This window comes from Phaseolus vulgaris, chromosome 6, assembly GCF_000499845.2.
Source record: "Phaseolus vulgaris cultivar G19833 chromosome 6, P. vulgaris v2.0, whole genome shotgun sequence".
Lineage (NCBI taxonomy): Eukaryota > Viridiplantae > Streptophyta > Magnoliopsida > Fabales > Fabaceae > Phaseolus > Phaseolus vulgaris.
Genome location: NC_023754.2, coordinates 20,661,807 through 20,681,914, shown reverse-complemented (window position 1 = coordinate 20,681,914; position 20,108 = coordinate 20,661,807). Strand labels below are relative to the sequence as shown.

Below are 20,108 nucleotides of genomic sequence, written 5' to 3'. Positions count from 1 at the left end.
TGAAAGTTGCACTTCATTCTTTCAATTTTCTAAATTTTTAATTGAATATATTAGGTTTTTATTTTTTGCACATTCTAAATTCATATATCGATTCCACTATTAAAAAATAGACTCATATTAATATAAAAATGTAGAAGCTATATTGTATGATAGTAATGTTTATTATTTTTTAAATAAATTATTCCATCGATGTAGCTGTTCGTCCCCACTGTATATGTATATTGAATAATTATGATGAACAAAGTGATTATTCAGACATGCATGCCCATTTGAAGGGGTGTGCAAGCAAACCTTTCAATTCAATTTCGGGCACTATTTACCAGGTGCAATTATTTTGCCCCTAATAACACGTCACACAAGAGTGTTCCAGACTTTCTAAAATAAGATATTTAAAAATAAATATGTAAAATTAAAACTTTAATTCCTTTATTGTCCAGTAAAAACTTTTAGGATAACAATAAACAAAAAATTAAAATAATTTTATCCAAAGTGTTAAGCATAAAAAAAATACTAGTATCACCATATAAAATAAGTGGGAATATTATTAAATAGATATAGAAGACTTAAAATTGAACACTCAGGGAATCTGTACGAGTCTATGCTTATACATGGAAAACACATCAGAAATGATAAGAATCACTACTCAACTACTTTTCTTCTTTAGTACACTTTACATTTAATACAAATATATTTTTTAATTATAATTTTTAAATTCACAAGTATTTAAATTATTTATTTATACGTAAAAATACTTCATATTTTATTATTAATTTTGTTTAACATAAAGATAAATTTATAATTTTACATCTTACCTTAAAAAAAAAATCAAAATTTATTTCATAATCATCATAACTTACAAACTAAAATTTTCTGATATATTTAAAGCTAAAGTAATTTTTTATTTAAAAAAGATAAATAATTATTGTTGAATTTATATTAGCTTTTCATCAATGAGTCTGGCTTCTTCTGCAAGTCATTAAATGGTTGTTGAGATAAAATATTTATCATGATTATTATTATTATTATTATTACAGGTTATTCTCATTAGCATGTTAATCTCTGTCTTGAAGTGAAAGTTTGAATCTGAAACGGTTAGAAAAAGAATGGAACGACGCGTTTCCGTCACGAGCTATTAAAGGTAACGAACGCTCTGCTCTCTCTGTGTAGCTCAAATTTGCCATATTTGGAGAACACGTTGTTGTTGTTATTATTATTTTATTAACAGAAATAAACAAATTATTAGTATAAAATCAGAAAAACCCTAATCCAATCGCTCTCTCACTCGCTGTTTCATTAACAGTGAAGAAATTAGATAGAGTTGTGCAGAGAGAGAATAGAGAGAGAATGGGAGGGTGTTGTTCGGATATGGAAGGAGGGAAGCAAGCGGTGGGAGGAAAACGTGAAGCAGCCACTGGCATTGAACAGAAAAACGACGCCGTTGATTTCTTCTACAAGACTCAAGGGTTTCACCAGTTGTTCACACGAGTTCAGGTATTTTTCTCAATTTCTTTTCTATCTCTCAACCTATATTCACTGTCGCTGCAATTTTTCTTCATTTCTTTCGCATACGCCTATGATTTTTTCTGTTCAATTTGTTTTCCGAAAAAAAAACTATATAGAGAAATGTTGACTAAATTTTTTGTTAATTATTAGTTATATTATTATTGTTGTTATTATGCTTTACGCTTTTTCCTGCGAACATGTTAGCTCAATTTTTACTGCAAATATCTTCCAGTCAAAACAAACGGTCGTGAACTGTGAAAGGAGCGAAAAGTTTCAATATAAACAAAGGAATGAAGGAGAGAGTATTTCAAAAAGAAATATAATAAATAAATATTATTTATTAAAAAATAATGATACATTTACAATCAAATTTTTATTTAATTATATTATAATTTTCAATAATTTTAATTTTAATATTTTTTCATATTATTTAATTACAAATTTATCTTTTATTATATATATTTATTTCTAAATTCATCATATATAAATTTAAAAATTACTAAAGCATCATTTTTCTTATTAAAAAAAAGAAAATAAATATATTGATTATCTTCATATTTAACATAATCAAACATGATAATAAAAATAATTAATTCAGTAAACTTTTACCTCTATTTCATAAATAGTCTTTCTATCTATCAGAACGGATCAGACTATCTATCAATTTGAAAATAGCAGTTCATCTCGCTTATCAATATAATAAATTTATCTTATTTTTAATTATATATAAATTTCTTTTATTATTTATGAATAAAAGATATGCATACTCATAATATTTAACAAGAACAAGAAAATAAAATTAATAATACTTTATATTAAATATATATATATATATATATATGAAAATAGATAAAATCACAACAATATAACTTCTGTTACAATGTAAATATATATTTCATCTCTTTTTTCTCTCTCAAAAACTAACGTTAAATTCAAAGTATTATATTAATCTAAAATTATTTGGTGTTTAGTATATATAAATCAAAATGAATTAATTAAATATATATTACCATATGAATTATTTAATCACATTGTAGGATATAAATAATCATGGTGTAAACTTATAATTTAATAACTAATTGAAAAAAATTACTTTATATCTATTTTAAATTTTTTGTCATTTAAAACATAATATTTTTAACTGTTATATTTATATAAGCTATGTAAAATACCTTGCTTACCCTGTATATATATCAACACCCTTTATAAACAAAGGTCTCTAGTTTTCAGTTAATAATGTTTCATATTATAAAAATGTATACTGACTAATAAAAATTTATTATTATATATAATGAAATATTGATTTTTATGCTTTTTGTAAGTTATATGAGTCAAGTGAAAAGAATTGTTTATCGATCGTTAGGTGAAAATAAATTTTTCTTTACTCAAGCCAACAATTTTATATCTGGATTAATTGGATTCATTGACTTATGGAAAAGTAATATAGACTTTCATTATTTTTAGACCTTTCAATTATTGCGATGTCTATATTTTGCCACTTGTTTTAATATATATTTAGTTCAGATTTATTTTTTGACATAAATTATGAATACTTGATTTTTGTTTTTATTTTAATTTTTTAGTATCTACAATTAACTGTCATCTTACTGATCACATCAGCATATATCACTTGTTATATCAATTATGAATTTATGACATCCTTATATACCAATGAAATTGATATATATATATATATATATATATATATATATAAATAGTAATATATTTACATATGCTAAACAAATAAATGATATAATTACAGAGACTAAAAGTAAAAGTAACATATTGACATGGATTAAAAAACAAAAAATATCATTTAAAACCATTAAAAACAAGACTAACAATTTTACACTGCTGACATGTTTTTTAAGTTTGAATTATACTTTGAAATATCTTTGTATAAGTTAATCTGTATAGCAGATAATACTTTTTTTTATGGTTAAAGTATACAAAATTATATTAATAATCAAATTAAAAAAAATTTCAAAACAAATGACAATCTGGAATCAGATTAATGCAATGGCTTAAACAAGAGAAAAGAAAAATAGAGGAACAGTGAGAGAGAAAAATAAAGATTTTATTTAGTTGGATATAGGATGGAGCGAGTGGAAACATTAGTGATGAAAGAAACCAGTGTAGATAGTTTGGTGCTTATGAAAATAAAAGAAAAAAATGTGTTAAAGGCTACTTCTATTTTGCACTTTATTTTTATATTTATCTTTATTTTCAAACAAAACATATTATTTTTCATCCCTTTTTTTTCCATTCTACCTAACAAATTCAAGACAATGATAAAAACTTTAATTTATTTTTTTCTATCTTTCATACATACTTTAAAACGAGGTGAAGAATGATTATTATCCTAATAAGTTTGAAATTAAATTGAGAAAAATTAAAATCAAACTAAATTTTTTGCCTCTTGCAGTATTTACTTAAATGATCATATTCTAGAATCCAGCTAAAATCCAAAAATAAGAAAAATAATTGAATTTAATATTCCAATGTCCTTTATGAAATATTTATAAAAAATTATTCAAATTTTGTATATGTTAGTTCAATATATTGTCTTAAAGTTTTAGATCGAAGATTGTATCACAATTTATTGTATAAGTTTGTTCATGACTTTTAGTACAATATTTCTTTGTTTTGTTTCCTTTGAAATTATAAAGTATATGAGTTAAAAGTCTCAGATTAGGTAGAAATGAAGAAAAAGACCAACATATATAAAGAAAAAAAAAACTCACAAACATGACATGGGTTTACTGGTACACAATCTCTTCTTGGTGTCTATCCTTGATAAAAAAAACCCTTAGAAAAAAATGTACCAACATGAAAAAGATTCATAGTTGAGGAAGGCTGTTGAAGTAAAGTGAGTTAACAGTTGAACAATACATAGAAATAAGCAAAAACAATAACATATAAGTAGAAAATATCTACAAACTTATCACCATTTTGGATTAAATGTGGTGTTATTCATTTGAAATTGTTTATAGTTCAATAATAATGTTGAATTTCCTCGAAAGTAACCAACAAATCGGGTCAGGCTATAGTTCTTTTATAAGTGATTGTAAAACATAAGCTCTAGAAAAAATTAGCCAACAAATGTCTTGCTATCATTTTGGCTAAATGCGTACACCAAAATGAATGCATTCTAGTGTTTTTTTTTCAGATATCATAAAGCATGTTTAAGTATTTTACGATTGTTTGTTTTCTAATTTTTTTCTTTTTCTTTTGGTTCTTTAAGTATGCTGTCTGTTATTATTGTTGGAACACTGGACAAATGTTTATAAGCTTATTGTAATATTTTTGCTGCAGTTATCTCTTTCAGCTTCCAATTTACTTGATCGGGACATTGCCTCAAAGGTATATTTTCTTTTAGATAAGGATGCAAACGGAGTAGAATAATTCGAAATGGTTGTTATTTTCTTTAATTTGCCGATGTTTCATGCTGATTTATGTGTTCTTGAAATACTTTTCCATTTGGCTTAATATATCATTGCAGCTTGTTATGCTATGCAAAGCAATAACAGGTCTGAGTAATCAAGTTACGTTAATCATGCCATGATTTTGAAGTTATTTTATTTACGAACTAGAATGTAAAATATTGTTGCTAGTCTTGGTTCCTCCAAATTCATGTAAATGTCTAGATTAACGACTTTATTTACAAAATATTTGCCTGTGGCAGCCTAGGTGTGAATACCAAGTATTTATGGTACTTATACATTGTTCAAAAATGCCTTTGTGAGCATAACTTAGCTTATTTGTTTTTCTTATTTTATTTCAGAGTGATCCCATGGTTGTAGTATTTGAAAAGAAAAGAGATGGTCAATTGGAAGAACTAGGTCGCACGGAAGTAATTCTGAATTGTTTGAATCCAGAGTGGATACAGGAAATTAGTGTTGCGTTTCATTTCGAAATTGTGCAACTACTTGAGTAAGCTTTCCTTCATATCTATCTTTGCACCTATTCCGAACTGAATGGTATACATTCAATGTATTGCAATGATAACTTATAATTCCCTTTCTCTCATTGTACTTCTCTTCCAGATTTCATGTGTATGACATTGACACAAAATATCATAGCGTTCCCACCAAGGTTTGTAAAACATAATAACTATGCCCCCTTAAATTCAAATCCCTTTTAAGAATAGGCAAATTAACGTAATTGGCCACAGACAAGGACTAGAGTTGAATATACAACTAAAAGCCTTCGAAGTTATTACTTTTTAAATTTGTATGTTATAATTTGTAAATTGTGAATCTGTTAATTACTTTATTCAGTGTTTTACAAAATGAAAATTTTAGAATGCTTGTCACCATGCCGATTATATGCAGACAGCCAACTATTTTCATTGGAGATAACTTGCCTTTTTTGTGACCAGGAATTTAAACATTTATACAAGTGTTTTTGAGGATTTATAAAAGTAACCTGTGATATGCCTGTAAGTTATTTTTAATTTGTTTTATTAGGTTCTCTCTAAAATAGCTCATTAAAAACACTTTAGTAGTAAGGAAATAATTTTATCTTATTTATTTTTCAACTATAAAAATAATTTAGACATAAATATTTATATGAATAAATATTAAGTTATTTAGCTAAAAGGAGTATTGAAAATAGGACCTGTTCGGCTCCCTTCTAGTTAGATAAACTTGTTGATTAAAGAAATTAAGTCATAGTAGAATCCAAATTAAAATGCATAATGAGAATGGAATGGGATGCCAACTTATTAATGTGGTGTGAAGTATAATGAAGCGAGACGTAAAATGTATAGATATGCATCCCAAATTATGTTCTTACTTTCTCTAGCCCAAATAGTGAACGGTTCTGACTTATGAAATTTTTATGTGAAAACCAAGAAAAAAATTTCATCTGTTGTTCTTGCAGACACTAAAATTGCAAGATCAAGAATTTCTTGGAATGGCCACTTGCTCTTTATCAGAGGTCAGCACCATTGTTTTCATTTTAAATCGTTGAAATAACCATGCTTTTTTTTTTGGCGTAATACATGATTTAGTTCTCATTTTTTTTATAAACAAGATGTTCACGTTTTACACGGGGAGATTGTTATCTCACCTTCAATTTCAAGGTTAACTCATCAGGTAGTGGATTCTGATAAAAGTAGACATTTCATTTTTTAGTGTATTTAGTTGGGGAGAAATAGAGAGATGAAAAGAAACTTTACAAGAAGAGAAGAGAGTTATAACGTTTTGTAAAGAAATGTATATATATATATATATATATATATATATATATATATATAACGCTTATGCTTTGAACTAACTTTTTTATATTTTATTTAAGGAGTATCAGTTTTGAATCTAAACGCCGTCATTTAAATTAACTTATATTTATTATTAATTAGGTGAAATAATATGTTGGTCTTATCAAAAAATCCAAAAACACTTAGTTAAACATGTTAGCACGAAATTTCACCAAATAAAAGAGATGTAGAAGATTGTGATGATAGAAATTTCCCGTCGAAGAAAGCTACTCACAGTGGCAAAATATTAGTTATCAAAACTCTCAAACTTCAAGAGGGATAGAAAAGCAAATAAAGGAAAATGTGTGATTAAAATGGTGATCAGATAAAAAGAGAAAGAAAACAGGAATTATAAAGGTGAGTGAAAATTTATGTAATCTGTTGCACTGAGAAATGAGATTGTGTACACTGACGCTGGTGTGAACTGTGTGTGTGCGAGGCAGATAGTGACTAAACCAAGTAGGAGGTTAACATTAAGGCTCCAAAACAAAAGCGGGAATGGTGGTTTAAGAAACCTGGGAGCAATTACTGTGCACGCTGAGGAGACTGTTGCTTCAAGGAGTGTAGTTGAGATGGTCCTGCGCTGTTCTCGCTTGGACAACAAGGACGTTTTTTCCAAAAGTGTACTTATTCTACATCCCATCTACATTCTCATTCTTCTTGTTCCCTATTTAATCGAGTGCATATTTATTTGTTTTGTTTCTTTAACATTCGAACAATCTCTCATAGTTTTTCTTGTAGGACCCTTTTCTAAGAATATCAAGAATGGTGGAGAATGGAGATTATATTCCTATCTGCAAAACTGAAGTTATCAACGACAATTTAAATCCAAAATGGAGACCAGTTTGTCTTGGTGGTCACAAGTTTGGAAGTAAAGTAAGCTTCTCATATTTAGGCTTAACATTTGATGCTACAATCATAGATTTTGGGTATGGGATAGAGATTTCTATAAATGTTTGTAAAAGGGGAAAATATAGGAAAAAAGAAAAAAAAATCGTTATAAATTAAATTATACAAACAAATTTGTAAATACTCTTCTATACTCTAAAATTTTATTTTTAACTTTCTTTCTCACGAGACAAGATATTTATCTAGGTTTGAAATTTTTTAACACGTGCAGGATAATCCATTACTGATAGAGTGTTTCGATTTCAATAGCAGTGGCGATCATGTACTTATTGGGTAATATTGTAATTATTAGAAATTGTTTATATTTTTGTTGTGCCTCTATTTTTTTCCAGGTCATGGATGGAAAATATACTGATATAAAAACTTATTGCCATCAGTAAAATGCAGAAGTCTGTGACAGAACTAGAAATGTTATACAGGGAGAAAACAGGCGCAAATTTTGTCATACCTTCCACACGCCAGAGGCAAGAGAAGGTGTTTACTGATCCATGCTGTAAAATTATATTTTTTTTTTCTCTACTTCTTTCGGTTAAGTTCATTTTTTACAATTTGTTCAATATAGGTTCTGAAAGGTCAACTATTTGTGGATCAATATTGTGAAAAGGAACAGTTCAGTTTTATTGATTACGTATCTAATGGTTTTGAACTGAACTTCATGGTTGCTGTAGATTTCACTGGTAAGTAACAATTGTTCTTCTACTAGCAACGGTGATTATAGTATATTAAGCGCTTTATTTGTCCAGCTTCAAATGGAAATCCTCTACATTCAGATTCCTTGCATTACATTGACGCACACTGTCGGTTAAATTCATACCAAAAGGTAAACTTGATATCTAATTAATGAATGGTTCTGAACTTTTCAATCATTAAATTAAGAAAAAACAATAGATCGACCTCGTTTTACTGCTTATGATCATGGATTACGTACAAAAGACAGTGTAATTTTTGTTACTTTCTTATATATGGTATTAAACAACTTCAATAATAGGGCTGCATTATCTGAATCATTGTTTTGCCTAACCAAGGAAGTATTGTTTGTAGGCTATAATGGAGGTTGGAGAAGTTATTCAGTTTTATGATTCTGATAGGCGATTTCCTGCTTGGGGCTTTGGAGGGAAGATACCTGATGGTACCGTATCCCACTGTTTTAATCTAAATGGGAGCCCAGGTACCTCTGAGGTTAGAAATTCTTTCACTCCTTTTTCTTAGGAAAAGATTGTTATTATTTGCAGTATGTTGTGTCCTGTATTATTGGTCTATCAGTTTAACATAGCAGTTAGCTTTCCTTTGTGTTTAGGTTGCAGGAGTTGAAGGCATAATGGATGCTTATGGCAGTGCTTTACGCAGTGTCACTCTGTCAGGACCCACTTTATTTGGCCCAGTTATCAACATGGCAGCTCAAATGGCTGCGCAGTCCCTTTCATCACTCAACAACACTAAGTATTACGTATTGCTTATCATAACAGTAAGATGATGATGATGATGATGAAATTGGCTATTATGTTTTGTTATGGTATGATCATGATATATGAATAACCAACTAAGTGTTCATCATCTATCTTCTTATAGGATGGAGTTGTTACGGATATTCAAGAAACAATGAATGCTCTAGTTAAAGCATCTGACCTTCCCTTATCGGTTCTTATAGTTGGAGTTGGAAATGCTGATTTCACAAGCATGGAGGTTCACTATTCGCCCTTCTCCATTAACTATTTAGTAGCACGAGACGATGTTTTATTGGTAGAGAGAATAAATATATATACTTGTTGGCTTGCAGGTGCTGGATGCTGATAATGGGCGTCGGTTACATAGTTCTACGGGTCGTGTAGCTACACGAGATATAGTACAATTTGTTCCTATGAGAGAAATGCATAGTAAGTACTAGAAGTAGCAGTTGCTTTTGAACTTGTTTGTCTTTTAAGTGATGATACCTAACAGTAAAAACTCATCTATTTCTTTATCTCCTTTTATCATTATATCATGTAATGAATTTTTGACAGGTGGGCAGATATCAGTAGTGCAAGCTCTTCTAGAAGAACTGCCTGGACAATTTTTGCATTTTATGCGAAGCAGGGACATCAAGCCTCAGCCACTGCCTACCCATTTTCCTCAGGCATCAACTTAGACCATGCAATAGATTTTTTAAGAGGTGCACGTTAGGGAGAAGGATGATTTCACATGTTATTTGGTTCATAGCAATCAATGACCATGACCAATAACTCTATCTGCGAAACTAGTTTGTATCTACATGAAATGTAAATAGAAGCATGAAAAAGAAAATGGTATCTTACGGCATAATTCTATAGTCATTGTCTTTTAACCACCAATGACCTATCACGTTCCGGAATGGCCATTACAGATTACTGGCTTCTACTGCGGACGGTTCTGTTTTCAGGCAAACAATGCTAGAACTTCTTTAAAGCCAAATTTTGAATTTAAAACAGGTTTTTAACCAGTTCGCAGGAAAAAAAGTTTGGCTTTAGTTTGGGTATTGTCCACTTTATGTGGGCTATAGTTGCTCACTACCTTTAAGACACTTTCTTCTTGCACCTCCATAGGTTCTTCTGCCCCCCACACAACCCTCCATACAAAACATGAAAATACTTTTTTATCCTTCTTCTGTCTCCCGCATTAGAATAGCTTCTGGATTATGTAATTTTAGAAACTAATCATGCATATGAGAAAATTATGTAATCCAGAAGTTAATTACGAATTTGAAAAAAGACTTATGTAATCCAGAATATACATAGGGGTATTTTTGGAAATATGAAAATTTATGGAGGTCAGATAAGAATATATGAAGGTGCAGGAAGAAACAGCCTACCTTTGATGAGTTTTACAGCTCAATATAAAATAACAAAGTGCAGCTGGACATAAAAACTATAAGTGCACTAAGTACAGATATATTTCTGTTTTTGCTAGTAACAAATAGTACAACACAACCAAAAAATGCAGACACGGGAGGGTTATCAAGTACAACCAATCAATTCTCACTCTACAAACCTAGTCTAGAACCTCTAATAGATTATAGAATTTAATATATCATATTTCTGGTTTTCACAATGATTTATTGGGTAATCTTGAGAAATGAATAGACATACTACCCACTCAATTTATGTGCAACTAGCCCACAAAGTTCTTTAATAACCAGAAAGACACGTAAGTTAGGATCATATTCATCTGGACTTCAATTTGTTTTGTGTAAAGGACCACCTTGCAGAGAAAGGGGAAATAACCTCCTGAATATTGTGGAAGAAACCTTTATCGTAAACATTATTCTTAACAACTACCACATCCTCTAGAGGTGATTTTCGAAAGAAGGCTCTCCATTTGCTCGACAAATGCTGTTTTTCACTGCTAATTCCGTCGATACTTTGCTTTAGGGCTTCAGCACTCACCTTTGCTTCTTTTAGCTTCCTTTGCCACTCCATGTGGTCTTGCCACTTAAAAGTCTGTGATCCACATAGAAACAATCAGCATACAGTTATACAGTTTTAGTTTTAGTTTCATTGAGCAATGAGGGTGCCATTAGCATCTCTCATAAGCATACAGTTTTCTGGCTAAATAAGACACAAAAATTGGATAATGATAAACAAAAGAGCAATTGTACTAGAGCAATTATGCATTCACAAATCAGCAAAAACTGTAAATTGACTCCCTCGAAATTTAAATAGCCAGACCTGCCTAGCCAACCGTCCATTTAGTGTAGGCTTGTCAGTGCAAGGATTTTGCTATTGCATTTTTTAAGTCCAAGGCAGACTTATAATACACCTTAAAAGGGGGAAGGGAAGAGGGGTAAGAGAATGGGGAAGTGACAGAGCACATTAAGAATATCAAATCCCACATTGGAAGTATTCTGCTTTTGTTGGGAAGGAAACAGTGATTCCAGAAGGAGCAGCATTTGAAACAAACACATTCACCCGCATTCCTTTCACCAGATATAAAAGGCAGTAGATTCTAAATTATTAGTCTCAGGAAGATAAACAAGCAGGCATTACAAAGATCATATAGAACCAGCAAGACACTCAAACAAAAGGTGGTTTGATCTAGTTCTACCTAATGATAGATTTGTTTCATTAGAATATTTATGAAAACTGAAAACTTCTAATAACGCAGTCAATTTGTCCAGATGCAAATATTATTCTAGAACATCATATCACATATCACAATTTTTTTACTATCCAGAGATCATGTAAACTTCAAATTAAGTATTAAGTACAGCATTTTCTTCTAACTTAATGGTAACGGACACAAGGTATCCATACTCTATACTTCTCTAATTCAACTATTTAAATGCATAGCATTCTGATCCCTCCCTCTATTAGGATTTTTATTTTCAGATAAGAAAAAGAAAAAGAGATAAAGGGATTCCTTGACACAACCTGACTCCTTATAATTAACTAAAAATTACTAATTACATTAGAAGGTACCTCATTAGTGGTAGTATTTGTAATGCAAAGCTTTGCATGATAACCAAAGAAACCAGCTAACAGCATCCCAACGATTGCTAGGAACACCATAAGAAGTATCTGAGTGTTGTAAGAACCCAACAACCACTGTATGATAACAAAATATCACCAACCACTTAAATGGGAAATATGGAATCAAAATAGAAAGCATAACAATCAGCATGTTGAGACAAAAAAAAAAATCCCTCACCTGCACAACATTGGGAGCTAAATCCAGAAAAGAATTTTCTATTCCATAATAAACTGCATAGTTATGACAACGATAGAAAAGTATCAAAGTTAGTAAAAAAACTTAATCCAAAGATTGATATAAGTTGCAAATCTATATTACCAGTTAGAATATCAACAACTCTTAATTCTCTTAGTCTTCCAGCAAGAACCAAGCCAATGGCAACTGTTCCATACAAGCATATAAGGAAATGCCTACAAGATGTAAAAGAATCACAACTACAAAATACAGCCAGAGATGGAGGATATATAACCTATTGCAAATCTATGGTAAATTTGAAATCAGTGACTAAAATTATTATTACTAAGATTTTCTAGTCATCTATACATCTCATACTAAAAAAACACATCTTCACAATGTCTTGAAAAGTTCAAGACTTATGTGATAATGGAACAGTAAATTGGTAAAGAAATCGTTAGGTAACATGTACGAACTGAAGTTTTCTTTTCAGAATACAAATAAAATTTATTAAACATAATATAGATACACAACATAGTTATTAGAATTGTAAGTTCACAATTAAAATCCTACAATTCAACACAATTTAGCTACCTGTCAATACGTATCATGAGACAAAACTCAAATAACTTGGTATCTTACAATACATGAATGAATCTACACAATTTCAAAGATGATACAGATCAGACAATTCAACAATTCATTATTTTACGGTTTTAATTCTTCTTTATCCAATTCTATTACGAGAAACTGAAAATCCATACAAGCTTAAATTGTTAAATCAAAAGGAATTGGAGGACCACATACCTATTTTGATTTTTCTACAACTTTATTTGTTACCAGCACATTGTGCTCTATCTAGCTATTGCTTGCATTGCTTACATTTTTCTTAAATAGAAGCTTCACAAACTCAAATACAACTAATACGGTTAACTTTTTGTAAATCTACATCTAGTTTAAAACTATTACATTGAACACTATATATCTTCTATATAATATATTTGATTTTTTTTTCAAATCTTACTATACTAAACAGATTATGATTCATGATTCAAATAATAGCTTGCCATTTCATGATTTGCATATTGATTAAATAACCTTGGTACAAATACAATCAGGATGAAGTTAAGTTATCTTCTAAAACAAGAGAAAGAACAGTTAGATGGAAAAGATTTAAAAAAAAAAACTGAAATGAAGCAGGGCTGCCCAATCTCTGTACGCCAAGGAAATAGATAGAACTTGCCATTGTGGAAATGGAAAATATGGACACCACTCATATTTGGTGGTAGCCCTCTGCCCTACAGTAGAACAGCAAGAAAAAAAAATACACGGGAACTGGTAACTCAAGGGTTCCAAAGGCCAAGGGAAAAGGAACAAAAAAATAACAGGAGGATGTTTAAGCATGTAGAAATTTCTACCCAAAGTGCAAAAATATATCGCAGTAGCCATTTCGTTGGGATCAAATACAATCAATCGCGGTCTTATTTAATACATATCATCTACTGCGATATTAGTGATTCACATTTCTTTATAGATCATAACTTGTCTTAGAACTGATTGGAAAATAATCTATTGATCTTGAATGAACATAAATCACTTAATGAATCATGCCTCTAGGAATAGGATTTGACTCATTGATTGTCTATATATTACAATGCAGGTTTATTCAGTTGATGGTGAAGAATTTATTATTGATAAAGGAACTTAGGATCCAAATTTGAAGGAATTAATGGTTGGTGAGTTTTATCAATTACAATAACATTGGATAGTGAGAGATGAAAATTAATACTATCACGGTTGGTCATGAGAAGGAGATTAGTGAAGTTTGATCCCAACAATGCTTTGAATATTGTGAAACTTTCTTCATTTGTGGTTAGTTCTTCAATCAATTGCTCTATCTTTATAACAAGCTAAAGAAAACTTTTGAGTAATGTGATTATGTTTATAATTGGAGATAATGATCAATTACTTGAGCAGAAACAATAGAAGAACAATTATTACATCACACAAGTCCATGAGAAGCGACTTTAACTTATCACTATCTACATTGCCAATTTCCCATACCAGCCAAATGACCAACAGATACCTCTTGGAATATTTTTTGTGAACCTCTAAATTTATTTAAGGAGAGGAAACTTCTTAAACTTTTGCTTAGTCTTTTAATGCATTATACTTTCCGGGGTTCCTTTTGTAAAGGAGATAGTTTAGATTACACAAAATGATACTTGTGTAAGAATACATGTTGAACTCACCATAATAGAAAAGCCATGAAATACCGTGTGTTTTTCTCCCCAATGCAATTGTTCTGCGAGTAAAACAACTTCAGTACAACTTCAAAAAAGCACATGATTATTAAATGAGAACGCCACAAGCAACCTTATAAAGAGGAGAGTTTCAAAGATTACTAACCATCCATCCACAGTGATGATCAAATCTAGCAACACACCGGTCACAAATGCTGCAGTGTTTAGACCTAGCAGGTCTGCAGAAAAAAATTAACACAATTTTATAGATAAACCTAACCAACATTTCAACAAAACTCAACAACTGTGCCAAACTCACTTTGGAATTTTGCAAGTGGAACATTCTTTCTCTGAGTAAATAATATTATCATAGGGATAAGCAGAAATATACTGAGATACATTCTCAGTGTTTACTGTCCCCGGATCAGTAAAGCTGGTCAAAAGAAAGAGCAGAATTCCAATAGCAACCGCCAATAAGCTTGTGTACCTAAACAAAAATATAAGGTCTAACAAAATTCAGGATAGAATAATGCTGAAGAAACCATTAAGAAATAAAAGCGTACAACATTGGCCCAGCAGTACACTACCTGTGAATTCCACCTAAATAGTATCCAGGGATATAGGCAAAGCAAGATATGGCAATGAAATAGTAGGTAACACCGACTATCACAATGTATATGATCTGCAACAAACAGAAGTTTAATATTCAAACCAATGGATAACATAACAATTGAAGTAGATTTTCTGAAAAGAAAAGAAAAACCACGGTCTCATCCCTAGGATAATATGCAATGAGTTGAACTATTCTTTTATTTCCTATAATTGCTCCCATTTTATGTTTTCATTTCTATACGAGAAAATTAGAAGTTCTAGTACTCAGACAATATCAGTGCCAGAAAGTTTTCAATGACGTCATCAATATGGTCCTAAACTTATCTTGAATCCACATAAGAACCCAAACTTACAATATTGTCAACTATAAGGACATCGCCATGATCCTTTCGTAAAAAAGGATATTCGAACTGGCGGCATTTGCATCTCATTCGTAAATATTGCACACAAAAGACACAAGTAAAGGCTAAATGAAGTATTCAGATGTCAGAAGAGAGCAAATCGTGACCTAAATAATATAAAAAAACGATTTCCGTAATGAATTAGGCGAAGCAATTTATCTAATGAAAAACTAGAGGAATTGCTTATAGATTCCACTGTCATGCTAGTTGTAGGTCACAATTCATAAAACACAACGCAGAAGACCGATAAATCCATGCATCGAAATAAAACAAAGAATTTCTCTGCATCGGTAGCACAAGTTGAAGGAATGAAACGAAATAGAAAAGAACAGCAGTACCTGTAGAAGAGGATTGGGACGATCGCAGCAGTAGTATTCGACAGAAAGAATCGCATCCGTGCACTTATGGCCGAAAACTGCGCCAACGAAACGCCTGTGATGGAGAGAGTGGGAGATGAAGCTATTGAAATTGAAGGAAGCGAAAATGGAGATTTGAGAGAGAAAGAGAGAGATACAAGAAGTAATCGTAAGCGCCGAAAGTGAGAAAGTAGTGTATGCGTTGAATGAAAGTGCCTTCGAAGATTGGCCATCGACCGCAGAGGAAAGAAACAACGACCACCGCAGTGACCAAACCATGGCACACCAATAACCATTCTACCCCCATTACTCCCTTCTCTTGTTCCTATGCCCATTCCATCATTTTTACATCCCATTCCAGATCCAACGGATGGTTTTTTTTACTTAATTATAAAATATAAGACAAATAATATTATCATTTAAATGTCTTTACTTTTCTACATTTTATATGAATTCGTTTTATTCCATTTTTATACTAAATCTAAGGTTCATTTCTACTCAATTTATTAGACCTTTGCAGGAATTTTACTATTCTATAAAATTTTAACCCTTAATGCTGTAAGAAAATAAGAATTCAATAAATTATATTGATTATTGTAGAATTTTAATCTAAAACAATGAATTATATAACATTTGACCACCACAAAATAAATTCTCAGCCAAATTAGATATAATTTTATTATTTCTATGAATAATTAATTTAAAATAAAAATAATATAATTTTATAAAAATAATATTAAAAAATTATGTAATCGTTATTTTTTAAAGGTAAAAATATTTGATTATGTTAAAATAAGAAAAGTTATATAATTGCTTATTTTATTAAATTAAAAATAAATTAATTTTATTATTAAAAATAAAATTATTCAATTAAAAGATTACATCAAAAGAAAGTTACAATGTATATTTTTATATAATTTTATATAATGATATAGATACTGAATTAGAATAAATAATTACTTTTCAAATTGAATTTTGTAGAATTGTTTCTATTTTGATATATAAGTAAATAATACTAAATTCTAATTGGTTAATAATCAAAACATTTAAGAAAACCTATATTAATTGTCCGGAAAAGTTTTCTTAACACCATCTACAGTAAAAATCATATATTTAACAAATACTTATAATAATATAATAATATAATAATATTTTAAATTAAAAAATAAATAAAATATTAATTTATTGAAGTATGTGATGTGTATTTTTATTGTTTACAGTGTGAACAGATCTGCATCTAATTGTCCTGACAATGGTGACTAAGAAACTGTATTATTGAGTTACTGCTTTCCACTGTAAAACAAGAAGATATTCACATTTAGCTCCAATAACTGAACAAGGCAAATGAAAATTTATAGAAATATTAATGAACATATAGAAGGGAATAATCAAAAGCTTCGTTTAGAGATCTGAAACATCTATAGAACTCTCTATAATGTCAATGCAGGATCCTACAGATTTTCCCATTGCCAAGGCCTCAGCAACCTTGGCTCGAGCTACTTCGTGCCTCCGCAAGAGCAAGACTGTGTTTAGCAAAGACCATCTAACTTGAGAATCTGCCTTCTTCTGTGTGAAGCCTAGTCCCTTGAGCAGTAAATCCAACTATTTACATTTAACAAAATCACAATCAGCAAAAATATGCTATGTCTGAGCTTTCTAATTGTGATGGCTAAGAAAGTAAGTAAAAAATTGCATAAACCTTTCTGATGTCATCCAGACCTCCTTCAGAAAATCCATATATAAGATACTCAGTAGACACCCCAGCCAATGCTATACATGAAAATCTGTTCAATGTCTAAATAACATAAAACAAAGGTTGTCACATTATTAAATTTTGTAATGTGCAGAATATCAATTTAAGCAACCTTGTAAACAGTGAAAATTAGAAGTCAGTGAGATAGCAACATACTGTAGCTGATACTTTTCCTGTATTAACCTGCATGAAGTGAAAAGCACCACCAATCAATAAATATAGTTGTCAACTAAATACAGATGTGATACTAATCAAACACTTTAATGAGTTAAAACACGATGAAGTCACAGTGACACTTAGAAAATTAAAAGCCAAATTACATAGTATTAAAATCAATTTTAAGTATACTTCAACTTTATTATAAGATAAGATTTACATTTATAAGATTTACGTTTACTCACTCATACTATGAAATCACTCATTCTATGAAATGTTTTTATATCTAATTGATGTAAGATATTCAATACATATTCATAGACATCCCCAATTCTTATTGTCGCTAAAAAGCATTGTTATCTGATTAATTTTTAGAAGGAAATTGGAGGGGAACAAAATTCTCTCATTAAATTTTGTATTAGAGGAGAGGGAAAGGAGTATAAAACATTAAAGGTGTGTTGACTAAAATGTGAAACATCTTTAATCATGTTACAGAATCCCAGATTTATAAGGACGCAAAAGTACATTAACTTTTAAACCTCTCCACTTCCCTTCCTCTAAACTAAACAAAATGTGTAACCAAAATTTCTTCCCTCCCTTCCTTTGAGCCAAACAATTCCTAAAAAGTAATTGGGTTGTATTAAATATAAGCGGAAAAAAAGCAGCCTACTTCTTCTTGAAACTCAAAATCCACAAAGGCTGTGCCTGCTTGAATATTCAGAGATCCCTCCTTCTGCAGAGCATCCAAACTAGAAATAGAATATCCTTTAGGAAGTATTCCTATCAGATAAGCAATTAAAAAGTGACCAGCTTCATGCTGCACAATTAAATTTTGTTATGGTTACTTGATGGTCAATATGATGATGTAAGTTAATTGAAATAAAATTACTTTTAAGTGTGCGATAATAGAATGGCATGAATCTGACTTGAATAACCCTATTGTGGTATTTCTGACTGAAAGTGTGACCAATTGTATCAACAACCAAGCTACCAATACCTCCACCAAAAGAGACCTGAAGAAGCAATCAGTTGGATAAGCATGAGATGGAATTCAAGTAGCATGTCAATGAATAAACACAAATATAATGAAGATTGATAGGCAAACTTGATCCAGTTAAAGGGACAAAGCATGAGAAAAGAGAATAAGCTCCCCAAATACGCAAGAGGAAGCAAGTGGTTGGATCAGCAGAAGATGAAAACAAGCATAAAACAAAAGACTCTTCTAGAAAAACTTCACTTCACAAATGTGGTGAAATGAATTGATCTCCAGGTGTGAGTAAGTACCGCGTCTAGTGTCCATAGAAATAGCAACCCCAGTGATATATAGAAGATTTGTTGTGGGGAAATTGCAAAGGCATTCCATGCAGCAAGACCTCCTAGAATAGCAGCAATCTGAAGATTTCTCTCTATTGAACCAAGAGTGGTGTCCACAGGCGATAGAAGAGACAGAGTTTCAATTCCATTTAGCCTCAATTCATCCAAGGTGTAAAGCCTTTGAGGCACCTGAAGAATAAGCATAGAGAAAGATTATCCAAAAACATAGAGTTGAAAAGACGCAAGAAGACACAAGACTAACCTGTCTGGCAGCACCGAAAAACCGAAGCCCACCAGGTTTACCCTGCAAATCCTTCACAAGTGTCAGCGCAGCTCTATCATCTCCCTTTGCTAGCTCCTCGTCCACTTTCTCCAGCACTTTCTTCCTAGATACATAAACGTTGGAGGAACATCCAATTCTGACCCTAAATTCACAAGTTCTCGCTTTGAGTTGTCCATGGCACGATGTCAAAGCCACACCCACACACTGCATCAAACCAAAACACACCATTTCATCGAAATTATTAGGATGGATGAAATTAAATTACCTCTATTTTGGGTGTTTGATTGTGTTCGACACACTCAACTTTTAAGGACCAGTTTTCCCATTTTTCATTGCATGCACTCTTCACCACATAAATACAAGATAACAATTTTAAAAACTAAAAAAAAAAAAAAAACAATTTTTCCATTGAACCCCATCTCACTAAGGGTTACTGTTTATTATATAATTGGCATAAATTGCAAGATTTTCTTAAACATCAGAGTAAAACAAAAAAATATAGAACCAAATATAATGACTAAAATATTAAGGAAAAATATATTTTTTGAGAGTTGACATATGACGACCCCGTTTGTTTGACATTGACGTTTTTCACAATTAAGGCCACTTGCCTTAGTACGCCTGCGATATGCTGCTGGAGATTCTTAGCAGCTATAGAACGT

The 20,108-nt window shown here is 30.8% G+C and overlaps 3 protein-coding genes across 4 annotated transcripts; 1 reads left to right on the top strand and 2 right to left on the bottom strand.

The window, feature by feature from the left end:
- Positions 1-1,040: 1,040 nt before the first annotated feature.
- LOC137831732 (protein BONZAI 3-like) lies at positions 1,041-9,999 on the top strand. Of its 2 annotated transcripts, XM_068639527.1 has the most exons (17): positions 1,041-1,138; positions 1,301-1,491; positions 4,819-4,866; positions 5,288-5,436; positions 5,550-5,598; positions 6,388-6,444; positions 7,207-7,386; positions 7,505-7,639; positions 7,884-7,945; positions 8,050-8,146; positions 8,235-8,349; positions 8,416-8,492; positions 8,714-8,851; positions 8,970-9,137; positions 9,242-9,355; positions 9,450-9,546; positions 9,673-9,999. In XM_068639527.1, exons 2-17 carry the CDS (start codon positions 1,345-1,347, stop codon positions 9,795-9,797), a joined length of 1,758 nt encoding a protein of 585 aa, XP_068495628.1. In that variant the 5' UTR covers positions 1,041-1,138; positions 1,301-1,344; the 3' UTR covers positions 9,798-9,999. The 2 variants fall into 2 exon arrangements, with proteins under 2 accessions (XP_068495628.1, XP_068495630.1); XM_068639529.1 differs by lacking the exon at positions 1,041-1,138 and having other exon boundaries at positions 1,162-1,491.
- A 522-nt stretch (positions 10,000-10,521) lies between these two features.
- On the bottom strand, positions 10,522-16,314 carry LOC137831733 (probable protein S-acyltransferase 17). The gene is made up of 10 exons (XM_068639530.1): positions 16,099-16,314; positions 15,923-16,016; positions 15,159-15,253; positions 14,891-15,058; positions 14,738-14,810; positions 14,581-14,633; positions 12,473-12,564; positions 12,332-12,384; positions 12,103-12,228; positions 10,522-11,124 (listed from the first exon to the last, which is right to left on the bottom strand). The coding sequence occupies exons 1-10, from the start codon at positions 16,245-16,247 to the stop codon at positions 10,849-10,851; spliced, it is 1,179 nt and encodes a 392-aa protein (XP_068495631.1). The 5' UTR covers positions 16,248-16,314; the 3' UTR covers positions 10,522-10,848.
- A 958-nt stretch (positions 16,315-17,272) lies between these two features.
- LOC137831734 (uncharacterized) lies at positions 17,273-19,810 on the bottom strand. The gene is made up of 7 exons (XM_068639531.1): positions 19,426-19,810; positions 19,134-19,352; positions 18,776-18,862; positions 18,520-18,666; positions 17,850-17,876; positions 17,640-17,735; positions 17,273-17,542 (listed from the first exon to the last, which is right to left on the bottom strand). Exons 1-7 carry the CDS (start codon positions 19,672-19,674, stop codon positions 17,342-17,344), a joined length of 1,026 nt encoding a protein of 341 aa, XP_068495632.1. The 5' UTR covers positions 19,675-19,810; the 3' UTR covers positions 17,273-17,341.
- Positions 19,811-20,108: the final 298 nt, after the last annotated feature.

What these genes read in the sequence shown, in the direction of transcription:
- LOC137831733 (XM_068639530.1), bottom strand. Translation starts at nt 16,247, where the DNA reads ATGGGGGTAGAATGGTTATTGGTGTGCCATGGTTTGGTCACTGCGGTG. An exon ending in GGCGCTTACGATTACTTCTT is followed by an intron (nt 16,017 to 16,098) that starts GTATCTCTCTCT and finishes TCTCCATCACAG; the next exon opens with GCGTTTCGTTGGCGCAGTTT. An exon ending in TCCACTTGCAAAATTCCAAA is followed by an intron (nt 14,811 to 14,890) that starts GTGAGTTTGGCA and finishes TTTTTTCTGCAG; the next exon opens with ACCTGCTAGGTCTAAACACT.
- LOC137831732 (XM_068639527.1), top strand. Translation starts at nt 1,345, where the DNA reads ATGGGAGGGTGTTGTTCGGATATGGAAGGAGGGAAGCAAGCGGTGGGA. An exon ending in AGTTGTTCACACGAGTTCAG is followed by an intron (nt 1,492 to 4,818) that starts GTATTTTTCTCA and finishes TTTTTGCTGCAG; the next exon opens with TTATCTCTTTCAGCTTCCAA. An exon ending in GGCGATCATGTACTTATTGG is followed by an intron (nt 7,946 to 8,049) that starts GTAATATTGTAA and finishes TATTGCCATCAG; the next exon opens with TAAAATGCAGAAGTCTGTGA.
- LOC137831734 (XM_068639531.1), bottom strand. Translation starts at nt 19,674, where the DNA reads ATGGTGTGTTTTGGTTTGATGCAGTGTGTGGGTGTGGCTTTGACATCG. An exon ending in TTTTCGGTGCTGCCAGACAG is followed by an intron (nt 19,353 to 19,425) that starts GTTAGTCTTGTG and finishes CTTATTCTTCAG; the next exon opens with GTGCCTCAAAGGCTTTACAC. An exon ending in TTCTATGGACACTAGACGCG is followed by an intron (nt 18,863 to 19,133) that starts GTACTTACTCAC and finishes TTGCTTCTTCAG; the next exon opens with GTCTCTTTTGGTGGAGGTAT.